The sequence below is a fragment of the Canis aureus genome, chromosome 29 (assembly GCF_053574225.1).
Source record: "Canis aureus isolate CA01 chromosome 29, VMU_Caureus_v.1.0, whole genome shotgun sequence".
Classification (NCBI taxonomy): Eukaryota; Metazoa; Chordata; class Mammalia; order Carnivora; family Canidae; genus Canis; species Canis aureus.
The window spans coordinates 697,556-710,914 of NC_135639.1; the positions used below are offsets into that span (position 1 = coordinate 697,556).

Genomic DNA, 13,359 nt, shown 5'->3' on the forward strand with positions numbered 1-13,359 from the left:
GTGTGCACCACGCAGCAGACACCAAGGCCCTGCTGCACCAGGCGTCCCTGGCTCCCCCGTGCACACGGAGGTGCGTGGCTCTCCCACGCGGGGGCCCCTTGCTCCTCAGCAGGCGCCAGTGCACAGCCTGGGCGCAGGCAGATGCCGTCAGCAGATAGCACGGCTGGGGGCGGCCTCAGACCTCCCCCACCTGCCCTCATGTGGTCACCCCCGCAGGCCCCCAGAGTCCTGCCTCTCCCGGGTGCACCCCCACTGTGTCCACTCCTTGCGGGGGCCCACGCCACCGGCTGCCAGGCTCCAGGTGGTGCCCCCCCGACTGGGATGTGCTCTGGGCCAGGGCGCAGGAGCCGGGCAACCCCAGATCTCTGCTGCAGTCGCTCGGGCTGACGGAACAGCGGGAGAGGCAGCTGAGTGGGGCCCGGGGGCTTCTCAGCCACTGGGCGCCATGGGACACCCTCCGTGGAGAAGACGCAGGGAGACCTGCTCCCAAACCTCCCCGAGCACCAGTTAGAGCTCGCTCTCCCGGCTGCCCACGGCCAGAAACCCGTGGCGGCCCTGCCACCGGCTCTGCAGCCCACCGCCTCCACTAGGGCCCACGGTCACTCTCGGTGGCCCCGCTCAGCTCTGAAGCTGACTCTGTGGCCCCCAGCGCCTCCCAGGGGACAGCAGCTGGGGCAGAAGTTCAGGGAACACTGCCAGGGTTCAGTCAGCTGCTTCCAGAGCCTTCCAGCCACGCCGCAAGCTCAGGAGGAGCAGGGGCCAGCGGGGGCTGGGGCAGCCGGGACAGAGGCCGGCCCCGACACCGCGTCCTTGGCTCAGGGACAAGGGATGAGGAAGCTGCGCCCGGCGTGACAAGCGCACCCATCCTTCACCGCGGCGGCCACAATTCCTTCACCCCGGGCTGGCGTCGTAAACTAGTTAATACAGTTGTGGCCTTGCTGGAAATCAGCTCCAACGCGGGTGGGCGTCTCCGCGGAGGTGGGCGGTCCTCTGCAGAAGGGACCTGGTGGGGCGATCCTTCTTGCCCAGGGCCGACCTCCGCTGGTGGGGAGCTGGGCCGTGCAGGCGTGTCGACACCCCGTCCCCACGCTTCGGGCACGCTTCGCCGTGATTTCACAGACCACAGAGGGCACGGTGAGCTGCTCGCTCTGGGTCGACGCGTGAATCACACGGGATTAGCGGTCACGGAGTTTAAGATGATCCGTGCAGCGTAACGACTGCACACCAACAGCAGAACGACACAGAAATGCACGAAACCCCAGTGGAAACAGATCCGCACGTCCTGGTCACTGCGTCTGCGCGGCGGGAGGTTAGGAGCCCCGCTGTCCCTGAGCGCCTGAGCTCTGCGGCGTCAGCACCCCAGGACCCGGGGAGGGCGCCCTCGGCTCCCGTGTGCGGCTGTGCCTCTCACGGGCTGCCCCCCGAGGCTTTGTCTGCGAGACGGCGAGGGGCCCAGCCAGCACCCCGGCAGAGGGGAGCCCCCGCCCCCGCGCCCCAGCCGCACTGGCCGGGCCCACCCGCGCCCTCTAATGTTTGCTGGGAGGCCACCGGCCTCTCCAGCCCCAGTGAACTGGTATTTTCCTACCTCGTGTGGGGAAGGCTCCTTTGCCTGGAAATGATGGTTAGAGAACTTGGTGGTTCGTGTAACGACAGACACGACAGGTTCTCAGCCCCACCTCGGACCCCCCAGATGGACCCACGGGGGCCTCAGGACCTCCCAGAAAAACCGCCTGCTGGACACGTGGGCAGCTGGGACGCAACCCCCTGCCCCGAAATACGAGGCCTTGAGCTCCTCCATCCCACCGCTGCTGAGGCTGCGGGCGGCCGGGGACCCACCTCGGGGAAGTAGTCCTGCGGGAACTTCTCCTTCTCCAGCATGGGCGTGCTCTCCAGCGTGTCCGAGTAGATCTCCTTGCCGGTGACTTTTTTATACTTCTTGGCTGGAAAAGAGCAAAGGGGGACACGAATGACCTCATGGCTACGCCCCACCCAACCGGAGCAGCCCGTGGGGAGCTCGGGAAGCCCCTGGAGGGGAGGCCGCACGGCTCCGGGGGCCGCCAGTGGCTCGTAAATTCCCACTCCACGACCCGGAGCCTGACACTCCACTTCATTATCCCGGAGAGCTTCCAGCCTGCAGATTTACAAGGGCTAATTGGCCTCCTCTGTTAAAACTGTGAATATATTTAAGACGGCTGCAGAATAACCATTCACTCATACCTTAATACGAATTTACTTAATAACATCGATTTCCTCCCCACATGCAGCCGACATCACTCATGTCCGGGGAAGAGCAGTTTTTCTGTGAGGCTGAGGCACAGGGAATACGGTGTGGGGCGCTCTGGACTTCGCTGGGCACAGCTCCCTGGACCCCGCATCTGGGCTGACGCCCCTGCGGACAGGGCTCGGCCTCGTCCTTTCACACCCAGGCCCAGGCCCACTTCTTTCCCCCAATGGGTCACCCCACGCCCAGGGTGCGGTCTCACGCGTGGCCCGGTGGCGGGGGCAGCTGGCTTCCCCACAAGATACTGTGCAGGGAGCTCGGGCAGCAGCGGGCCAGACGCCTGCAGGGCCTGCTCCTGGGCCAGGAACACCTGGCACCAGGCGAAGCTCCTGCCAGGGGTGACGCCGAGCCGTGCTGTGTTTCTGTGGGGTCCGTGATCCTTGCCCCACAGCAGCCCCAAGGACCCACAGATGGGAGCGCAGAGCGGGAAGGAGGTTCATGCGCAATGTCTTGGGACGAAGCTCCGGCCACTGTGGGTGTCGGGGACAGTGAACCTCAGGTCAAAGCAAACCACGGCTGGTAAGGCCCGTGATAACCTGCCCCAGCAGCAGGAGACAGGATTTGGTGACTCAGGGAATTCAGGACAGAACAGTGACGTGGAGACATCCCCCAAAGGCAGAGCCGCACGCTCACTGTACCCACTGTCCCTCTGGTCTTGTTCTCAGACACGAGGATGATCACTGAGAGCACAGGTGCATGTGGTTCTGAGGCTAGTCCCCTGGTGTCCCCTCACCAGTCACCATGGCCTCCAGAGACCCCCTGGGGGAAACAGGACAAACCCCATTAGTCAGGAGGCTGAGCCAGGGGGCAGGTGGGCACAGGTTGAGTAAAGGAACAAGTGGCCACCGCGTGGCCGTGACCCCGTGCCTGACACCCACCACCACTGGAAAGTGGTGCAGAAGTGTGTTAATCACCGGACGCGGTTCCTGGAGCCACCCATCCACGTCCGTGGCAGGACATTTATCAAACAGCAGCCCCGTGCGCCGTCACCACACTGGGGAGGTGCAAGTGCAAGCGCCCATCTGAGAGGGCGGCAGCCACCTGGCCCGACACAGGCTCTCCTCCGCGGGGCACCCATCCACGCCTGGGGAGGGCGGGCCTGAGCACCGCGAACTGCTCCCTGCGTGTCCCACCGGCAATGCGACGCTTCTCCGCGGCCTCGGCCTGTAGTGGCAGCTCCCCGGTCTTGCTCACCCGACTCCCTTTCTGCCACTGAGTCACCAGCAAAGGCCCAGCTCAGATGTCCCTCTGCAGCCTCGACCCTCCTGGGCTCTTCCTCCTGAGGCAGGACACCGGGCTGCCGGAGCACCAGTCCCTGAGCTGCAGGGGTGGACGCCCCCGAGGTACATGCTCCCAGGACCAGTCCTCCCAGGACAGGCGCCCACGGTCCTCCGTGGGCTGGGCGTGAGCAGGTGCACGAGCAGGGGCAGCGGTCGGAAGTGCCCCATGGCACTGAGGAAGGGCACAAGAGGCTGCAGGAGGCAGTTTTGCTTCAGATGCAAACCCTCGTTGCTTAAGAAAGAGGGTGGGACCGGGAGTGGAGAGCAGGCGGCCTTCGTGCTTCGTTAAGGAACAGACTACTTTTTGGAACAGTTTCAGGATAAAATCACTCGGGCGGGAAGCGGGTAAGCGCCCAGACTCCCCAAGTCCATCGGGCTCTCGACCCGCTGCACTGGCGCCCACGGTGTGCGGTTCCTGCGGAGGCCGGGGCTCGCCGCCTGCGCTGTGTCCCACTGTCCAGACGTGTCGGGGCTTTGCCCGCGCACCCGCCTCCCACAGCCCCTCCAGCACCGTGTCCTGCCTGCACCTAGCCGCCACCTTGTCACCAGCACCCACCGCTTTCACTCAGAAATACACCTGAGGTGCCTGTGTTTTCTGTGGCTCAACGGCTCACTTTACTTTACTGGTCATATTCCACTGCAGGATGGACCGCAGGTTGCTGACCCACTCACCTAGAAAGGACATATTCTGGTTCCTTCCAGTTGTTGGTAATTATGAAAAAGAGGCTGTAAATATTTCTGTAGGTTTTTGTGTGGACGTAATTTGTCAACCCCTCTGGGTGACACACCAAGCAGCATATTTGCTGGGCGGCCTAGTAAGCCTCAGTTTACTTTGTAAGAAGCTGCCAAGCTGGCAAAGGGGTCGCACCACGTTGCACCCCAGCAGTCCTGGGTGGGAGCTCCCGCTGCTCCCCGTCCTCCTGGCGCCTGTACCATCAGCAATCTGGGTGTTGGCTGTCCCAACAGGTACGTGGAGGTCTCCTTACCCGTGATGTGGAGCCCACCTTCATAGTTTTATCTGCCACCTATTATACATCATCTTGAGTGAGATGTCTGTCGGAACTTTTGGCTCATTAATTGGGTTTTCTTATTGTTGAGTTTTAAGAGTTCCTTGCATATTTTGGATTATCAGCTAGTTTTTTTTTTTTTTTGCAAATATTTTCTTCCAGTCTGTGGCCTCTCTTTCCATTTGTGCAGAGATTTGTAAATTTAATGAAGTCCAATGCATCAGTTTTCCTCACGAAATGTGGCATTGTATTTAAAAAGTCATTGCCAGACCCAAAGTAACCTAGTTTATGTGTCACCTTCCAGGCATTTTATACTTTCATACTTTATACTTTGGTCTCTGATCCGCTTTCAGTTAACTTCTGTGAAGGTGTGAGGTCGGCTCTAGATTCAGTATTTTGCAAGTGGACGTCCAGTTGCTCCTGCACCACCTGCTGAAGAGATCATGTTTGCTCCACCGTCAAACATCCATCGACTATTTATGTGGGTCTTATTTCTGGGCCCTACTCTGTTCTGTTGATCTTTTTGTCTATTTTTTTCACCAACACCACACTGCCTTAACTACTAGAGCTTTTACAGTGAGTCCTGAAGTCGGGTAGCGTCAGTCCTACAACTCTGTTCTTCTGTCAACACCGGGTTGGCTGTTCTGGGTCTTTTGTCTCTCCACATAAGTGTAGAATCAATTTGCTGAGGTCTACAAAGTAACTCGCTAGAATTTTGGTTAACATTGCACCGAATCAATGGATCAGGAAGGGAAGAACCAACATATGGACAATACTGAGTTTTCCTGTCCATGAACATGGGATACTGCTCCACTTACATCCTCTTTGATTGTTTTCAGCGAGTTTTATAGTTTTCCTTGTATTAATCTTGTACATATTTCACTAGATCTATTTCTGAGTATTTCTTTTGTGTGTCTGCTGTTTTAGAGTATACCCCAGAGCCCCACTCCATGTTTTGGTTTGAATGCTTGGGTTTTGCAAACTGTCTTGTTTGCACAGCAAACTTTTACTAATTATTTACTTGAGTGATTCAGTGGTCTTACTTCTGTTATTTCTGAAATTGTTTTAAGTAATTTTTTTAGAGATTTTATTTATTTGACAGAGTTCTGAGAGAGTGCATGCGCGCACACACATGCGTGCAGGGGCACATAAGTTGGGGGAGCGTCAGACAGAAGAGGGAGAAGCAGGCTTTCCGTGGAGCAGGGAGCCCGATGTGGGGCTTGATCCCAGGACCCTGGGATCATGACCGGAGCCAAAGGCAGATGCTTAACCCACTGAGCCACCCAGGCGCCCTTTTATTTCTGAAATTTTGACATAAGTATCTTGGGATTTTCTAGCTATCTTTCTGTTATTGATTTTTAGTTAAATTCCACTGTGGTCCAAAAGTATACTTTGTATGATTTCTGTTCTTTTAAATTTGTTGAGGAGTGTTTTATGGCCCAGAATGTGGTCTGCCATGGTAAATGTTCCACATGAACTTGAGAAGAATGTGTGTTCTGCTCTTGTTGGAGAGAATATTCTATAAATGTCAATTAGATCCAGTTGATTGATGGTGCTGTTGAGTTGAACTACGTCCTTCCCAATTCTCTGCCTGCTGGATCTGTCCATCTCTGATAGAGGGGCAACGAAGTCTCCACCTGTGACACTGGATTCATCCATTTCTCCTGGGAGCTCTATCAGCTTTTCCCTCCTGTGTTGGATGCTCTGCTGTTGGGCACACACACGTTAGGAACTGTTAAGTCTTCTAAAGAGAACTGACCCCTTTATCGTTTGTAATAAATAGGCTTCTTTATCCTCGATAACTCTCCTCGCTCTGCAGTCTGCTGTGTCTGAAATGATTTGCTACTCTGGCATTCTTTTGACTGGTGTTAACTGGCGTGGCCTACCTCTCTCCATCCCTTTACTTTCAATTTCACGTGTTAATGTGTTTTTAAGTGGGTTTTTAGTAGACAGCACATAGTTGGGTCTTATTTTGTTAACCATTCTGACGATTTCTGTCTTATAATTGGTGTAGTTGCACCACTGACATCTAAAGTGAACCTGGCTAAAGTTCAAGTAAGACTCCGTATCGCTACCTTGTCCACCTATTGCCTCTGTTTCCTGTGTCTTTTTTGTCTTCTTCTTTTTTTCTGTAGACTTTTCTGGTTTAATTGAGCATTTTGTATAATTCCATGATTTCTTCTCTATTAACATGTCAACTGTATTTCTTTTTAAAAATTTTTAGTGATTGGGGCACCTGGGTGGCTCAGCAGTTGAGCATCTGCCTTTGGCTCAGGTTGTGACCCAGCGTCCTAGGATCGAGTCCCACGTCGGGCTCCCTGCATGGAGCCTGCTTCTCCCTCTGCCTGGGTCTCTGCCTCTCTCTCTCAATCTGTGTCTCTCATGAATAAAATATTTTAAAAAATAAAAATAAAAGTATTTAGTGGTTGCCAGAGCTGCAATATGCATTCACCACTGACCCAAGTCCACTTCCACGTAGCACATATTCCTCTACAGGGAGGACAGGTTCCCTGCCACAGAGCCCCCAGCTCCTCCCTCCCATCCCTCCTAACATCACTGTTACCTATAAGCTATAGCCACATGATACGTTGTTGCTGTTGACACTTGGAGCAAAAGTTATCTGTCAGATTAAGAATAACAAGAAATGAAATATTTTACCTTCGTTTATTCCTTCTCTTAACACTTCTTCTTTCTTAACGTAGATCTAAGTGTGCAATCTATAGCATTTTCCTTTTGTCAAATAAATTTTAATATTTTTTGACAGGTGGGTCTACTGGAAACAAATTCCCCCAATTTTTGTCTGAGAAAGTCTTTATTTCTCTTTAACTTTTGAAGGATAACTTTGCTGGATACAGAATTCTAGGGTTTTTTTCTTCTACCAATATAAATATTTCACACCACTGTCTTTGCTTCCGTGGTTTCCGATGAGAAGTGCGATGTACTTTGTATCCTCATTCCTTTCTAGGTCACCCCAACCACACCCCTGCTTCTTTCAAGGTCTTCTCTTCATCTCTGGCTTTCTGCAGCTTGAGTAGGACATGCTTATGTGCAGGTTATGGGCATCTGTCTGCTTGGTCATCTATGAGCTTTTTGGATCTGTGGCTTGGTGTCTATGATTAATTCTGGAAAAATCTGGGCTATTACTTCAAATATTTCTTGTTCCTGTCTCTCTTACGAGTGCTGCCTCTTAGTGCACATGCCTCACCTTCTGCACGTGTCCCACAGGGCTTGGACATCTTGTTCTGCTTTTGTGTCTTGTTTTCTTTCTCTCTTTACTTTTCAGTTTACAAAGTTTTCAGTGACACTGGCTCTGTCCTCAGCCGTGTCTAGGCTGGTGAGCTCGTCAAGGGCCTGGTGTTCTCTCTCTTTTGAGCTTTACCTTTTGATTCATAGAGTTTCCAACCTGACTCTTGTTACACATCTGCTCTTGCACGCTGTCCATTTTTTCCATTAGCGCCTTCCACATATTAATCAGTTACCTGAAATTCCCTGACAGCTCCAGATGGAGCCCACGTCCTAGTCTGGCTGCAAACGTACCTGTTCTCTTCACACTGTATCTTCTGTCCTTCAGTCTGGCCTGTAACTTTTGGTTGAAAGCAAAACATAAATAATTGGAAAAAGGAACTGAGGCAGATAGGACTTTGACGTGAAGCTTTGTGTTTCTCTCGTGAGGAGCTGGACTGTGGTTCCTGCAGGGGCTCAGAGGCTGAGATATCCCCCCCCGTCCGGTTCTTGTCTCCTCTGCCGTCGCTGTGCTCCTCCTAAGAATCCTTCCTGAGTAGGGGGCGAGCTTTGCGGACTGTCCACCATGACCCCTGGTGCGAGGATGGGCACTGCGGCTGGGTGGAGGGCACTGTCCCACCATCGCTCGGGCCGCAGGGCCCGGGCGCAGCCTTCTCACGCGCTCTCGGCACCTCGGCCCCCTCAAGCACGGCAGCAAGGCCAGGAGGCTGAAGCTGTCCACCGGCCTCCCCTAGGCCCTGGGCCGCTCTGGTGACATGGTCGTCCTCGAGGGCAGGCCTTCAAGGAGAATGAGCAGCTCCTTCCCTCTCCCCCCACCAGAAGGGCCGGGGGCTCTTCTCTGACCTTCACCACGACAACCTGGTGGGGCTCCTGCAGGCAGAGCTCACCAGAGTGGGGGGGCCGGCCTCGGAGGTGCTCTTCTCTCTCAAGCGCCCCAGAGCCCCCAGCATTCTGCATCCCAGCTGCTCCCACCAGTGCCCCTTGCACAGGCTGTGGCTCCCGGGCTCCGCCCACCGGGCCCTCCAGACTGGGGCAGCTCTAGCTCTGTGGCCTCGCTTCTCGAGGGACCTACCAGGCTCACTCTGCCCTGGTTTGCTCAGCACCATCCATGCTCGTCAGGTGTTGGACCAGAAACTAGTGTCCCTCCCACCCCTTTTCGTCACACCTTCTGGGAGTCCTCAAATTTCTAAGTACTAAATTTAGGCTATTGCTTCTTAAAAACTTAATTCAAAATTTTCACAAATTTGAGACTGTTTCTGCTGTAACTTAAGTCATACGAGTGAGCCTTAAAGAGCGGGGCCCACAGCCTGGGGGCAGGTGTCCCCGCTCCCCTGAGCCCCGTTGTGCCATGCACCTGCGCCCGGCAGTGATGTCATGCTCGGCCACCGTGCGCCTCCAGAGGGAGCATGTAGTCCTGCCACAGACGTGCCCAGGCACGGTCACCACCACCGTCTCCACTCATCCCTGGGGAGGTGCTGGAGTGGGGCGTATCGGCTACTGTAGTTAGTTTCAAGCACACCACGGGCCAGCTGGGTGTGTCACGGCTCATCTGATTCAGTGATAAAACGTGTATGGAAATGGTTACTCAAAAAAGGAAGAAGTTCAGTAGACCCGCTACACACCCAAGCCTGACGTACATACAAGCTCATGAGAAGTGCAGCCCCGCTCCGCTTCCAGCTCCACCTGGAGCGTGCTGTGCCTGCACACCTCCCCTCTGCTCACTCTCGCCCACAGCCCTGCTGCTCCGGAGCACCACCCATGGGTGTCCAGCATCTAGTAACATCAGGGCAGTGGCCTCTGGCCTGTCTCTTGCGAGGTTTGCAAGGCTACTTACTCCCAAAAAGTCCCTGGGTGGGAAGTCAGTGCTTGTGTTTAAAACTCGGTAAAGAATCCTGAGGCAACAGGGCCGATGAGAAATCATCCTGCTGGCTGGAATCCTGTTCTTAGTGCTGATGAAATCACTACTCAAGCAATTTAGGGAAGACTGCTTCTCAATTTCATAAGAGGTGATCTGTCTCCTAAGTGAGCAAAGATAATGAATCTGAACAAACTGACATAATTAGTTGCTCTCCACAGTTATTACAACTTCAGTGACATCTCAAATTAATGTGATCTGGCTCAGGAGCCGACACGGAGTCAGAGTCACGTGTGGTGTGAAGGGGGTGTCGCACAGGGTGTGCACACAGACACCCACCGCCGAGCAGGTGGACGCAGGGCCGCTGGGCTCGGGGCCGCTGGCTCAGTGTGCAGAGACACAGAGACAGGAGCTTCTTAGGACGAACCTCCTCCACGAGCACAGGTGCTGGCCTAGAAATGCGGCCGGTTTTGCCCTCCACCGCTACCATCAGCTCTTTTTAAAGACACCACCCTTGCGGGCTGGTCTCCATTCTTGCCCATTTGATACAGACACAGACACGAGACCATTCCTCGTCCTCTGGACTCCACTGCGTGAGAGCCAGTGCCACCTGCCGGCCCTGCTTGGGGAGCTGGCGGTGTGGGGGGGGGGGGGGAGGGGGGGGCAGGGGCTGGGGTCCGGGGCAGGGTCCGGGGTGGGGTGGGGTCCAGAGCGGGATGGGATCTGGGATGAGGTGGGGTCCAGGGCAGGGTCCGGCAGAGGTGGGGGATCCAGGGCGGGGTGAGGCCAGCTGGGGAGTCCTGGAAGAGTCTTACCTTTAAAGTCAAACTGGTAGATGTTTTTTAAGGATTCGTGAAGAAAATAAAAGCTTCCTAGCGCCTGCAGAGCAAAGAGAGAAACCGAGTGAGACCAGCACTGGGGACGGTTTGAAAGCAGGTTCACGTGACAAACAAAAAGCTCGGTTGAACCAGAAAGGAGTTCAGGCATCAGGCCTTAATCGCGGTCCCTGGGATGGCTGTGAGCCCACCAGCGCCACAGCTCGGGCTCTTCCCCGACAGCGCGCACCCACTAGCGCAGTCCCGCCTTGCCTGTGAGCGCCGCGTCCAGTGGGGAGGGGCTCGCCTCCGGCCTCCATCCTCCTCCATCCTCGCCGCCTGCTGCACTCCACAGCGGCCCCTCTCTGCCCACCCTGCCCCCTGCCTTCCTCCTCCTCCTCCTCCTCCTCCACGAGGGGCGGCAACAGCACTCCCCCCAGAGCCACTGGCCTCGTCCCCTCCGTGGACCCCGGGGTCCAGTCCTGCTCTCACACTCAGGTGAAGGCAAACCTGCAGGGGTCAGGCTGGCAGTGGGGTGACCCCTGGGGAGGGCTGCGTGGGACGCCGGACATAAAGTTATTTGCTGTAGATGTGACATTCAAACTTGGGTGTGTTTTATAGGCTTGTGCGTGTGTATGTATGCACGTGTATACATCTGTGTGAGTCGGTGTAATGTGTGTACGTGTGTGCATGTGTGCACATATATATACCTGTGTACATGTACACATGCAATGTGTGTATGTGCACGTACAGCCGTGTGTATGTAGGAATGCCCATGTGTGTATATGTGTGCACGTGTGTGCATATACATGCACGTACATATATGTGTACACACACTTTAGGAGCATGCAGCCATGTACACACAGATATAGACGTGTGCGTGTCTGTACATATGTATATATATTTTATTCTTCTGCTAAATCTGGCAACCCCAACAAGGGGCCTGGGGAGACCTTTAGGTGATAAAAATACCCCACAACCAGATCGCAGTGGTGGTTACACACTACAGGTTTCTCAAAACCCACTGACCTATACCTTAGAAGGGGTGAATTTTACCTTTTATAACCCTGACTCATGCAACAACCCCCGTCGTCCTGGAGCTCCCACCCCCTGGGACAAGATCCAGCAGGGGACAGAGGACCAGCCAGCAGAGCCAGCAAGGCCTCTGCCTGAGGCTGAACCAGTGAGAGCTGGGGGTATGGACACCAGGCAAAGGGGCAGGTCAGTGCACGGCGTGTGGGGCTGGCCATGCAGGGACGCCGGCCGTGACCAGAAGCGCTCGGGCCACCCCAGGCAGGGCCTCACTGGAAGAGACACCAGGAGCCACTGGTGGGGCCCTAACCCCTACTTTTCATTTTGCAGCTTCATGCGGAAGGTTGAGGAGGTGGAAAAGCTGGGGGCGGACGGGCAGAGAAGGGCCAGTGTGCGAGCCGGACAAGCAGGCCCTTGACACCGGCGCCTCTCCCCCAGTTCCCAGCTGCCAGGACCTGCTGCACACACTCCACCCTCCCGCGTGCAGGCACATGCATACATGCACACATGCATACATGCACACACATGCACACAAGCGCACACACACACATGCACACATGCACATGCACATACACGTGCACACGCAGGCAGCAGAATCATTTGAAAACAGCTGCCAGCCCCACAACCCTTCAGGCCTGACGCACTGCAGCGGGCTCCCCTGGTTAGAACGTTCCCCTTCGTAACCACACACCAGTATCTCTGCAGCAAACGGGCAGGAGCGCCTCAGATGACCAATATCAAAGCCCAGACTAAAGTTCCCAGCCCCCCTGCCCATCCTCCATCCCTGCCGCTCCCCTGCAGCTGGTTTGGCCCGGCTTCCTCACGGAAGGGCTGCCTGGGGGGTGCACGCGGGGGGGGGGGGGGGACGGAGGTGCACAGTGCAGGCTGCCCACGTCCCCTCTAATCTGGGTGACGGCCTGCTGCAGGGCTCTCCACGGCCCCTGAACTCAGGGGTGCTCTGCTGGCTTCCTCGTGCCAGGTGTGGTTGTCTGCATGCCTTCCAGAGGGACCTGCTGGTGGGACCCTGCCCCAGTGCCCAGGACACCAGCCAGTGAGGACGGTGGGTGCAGGGGGTGCTAGTGACCTGGGGCACACATGCAAGCCCCATGCACCCTGACCCCAGCATCCCTCCCGCCATCCCCACAGATCTCCGCAATCTGGGAATTGCAGTTTCCGGCAGGCTCCACGCCCTCGGGGCACCACATTCTCAGCCATCCCACCAATGCTGCTTGTCACCATGACCCTCCCCTGTGGAAGATGCTGCAACTGCGGCCTCTGTCGAGCTGGGCCCCAAATACTGCCAGTCGGTCAAACGGTCAAAGGGCACAGATGCTCCTGGTTCTGGATGCATGTTGCTGATTCCACAAAGGGCACGTGTGTTCAGAGCCACGGCCCGGGCCCACTGGCAGAGGCTGCAGAGCACCCGCTCTCCGCGAGGTGCCGAGGCCCAGGCCAGGCACCGCACCGTGGGTCGGGGCTCTGCCCCATGCGTGGCTCTCCCACGGGCCCGGGCCCAGGCAGCCGGCAGTGTCCTTCACCCAGGAATCCACGGGCAGAGAGAGGACACCTCCTCGAGTCCAAGCACAGTGCCGTCTCACAAGCCTCCCTGATGGGATCCAAAGACAAAGTCCTGACACTTCCTGAGGTGCAGGCGTCCCCAGGGACCTTCAGACCCCTCCAGGTTTTGGGCCTCTCTCGGTGGCCCAGCACTTCACTCGCAGTGGCAGTGTGTATGTGTGTGTGTGTGTGTGTGTGTGTGTGTGTGTACACGGGAAAAGCTGCAAACTCGCAGACCAGACGCCTGCTGACTTGCCAAAGCACAGCACTGAGGCCTCGTCTTGATTCC

General features: G+C 56.0%; 1 protein-coding gene across 3 annotated transcripts in view; it reads right to left on the bottom strand.

The window, feature by feature from the left end:
• Positions 1-13,359, bottom strand: part of INPP5A (inositol polyphosphate-5-phosphatase A) — a 157,622-nt gene that overhangs the window by 47,935 nt on the left and 96,328 nt on the right. For all 3 annotated transcript variants that reach the window (XM_077877118.1, XM_077877120.1, XM_077877121.1), the window contains 2 exons: positions 10,482-10,545; positions 1,837-1,940 (listed from right to left, as the gene is read on the bottom strand). In XM_077877118.1, coding sequence (XP_077733244.1) covers positions 1,837-1,940; positions 10,482-10,545 — 168 coding nt within the window. The remainder of the gene's footprint in view (positions 1-1,836; positions 1,941-10,481; positions 10,546-13,359) is intronic.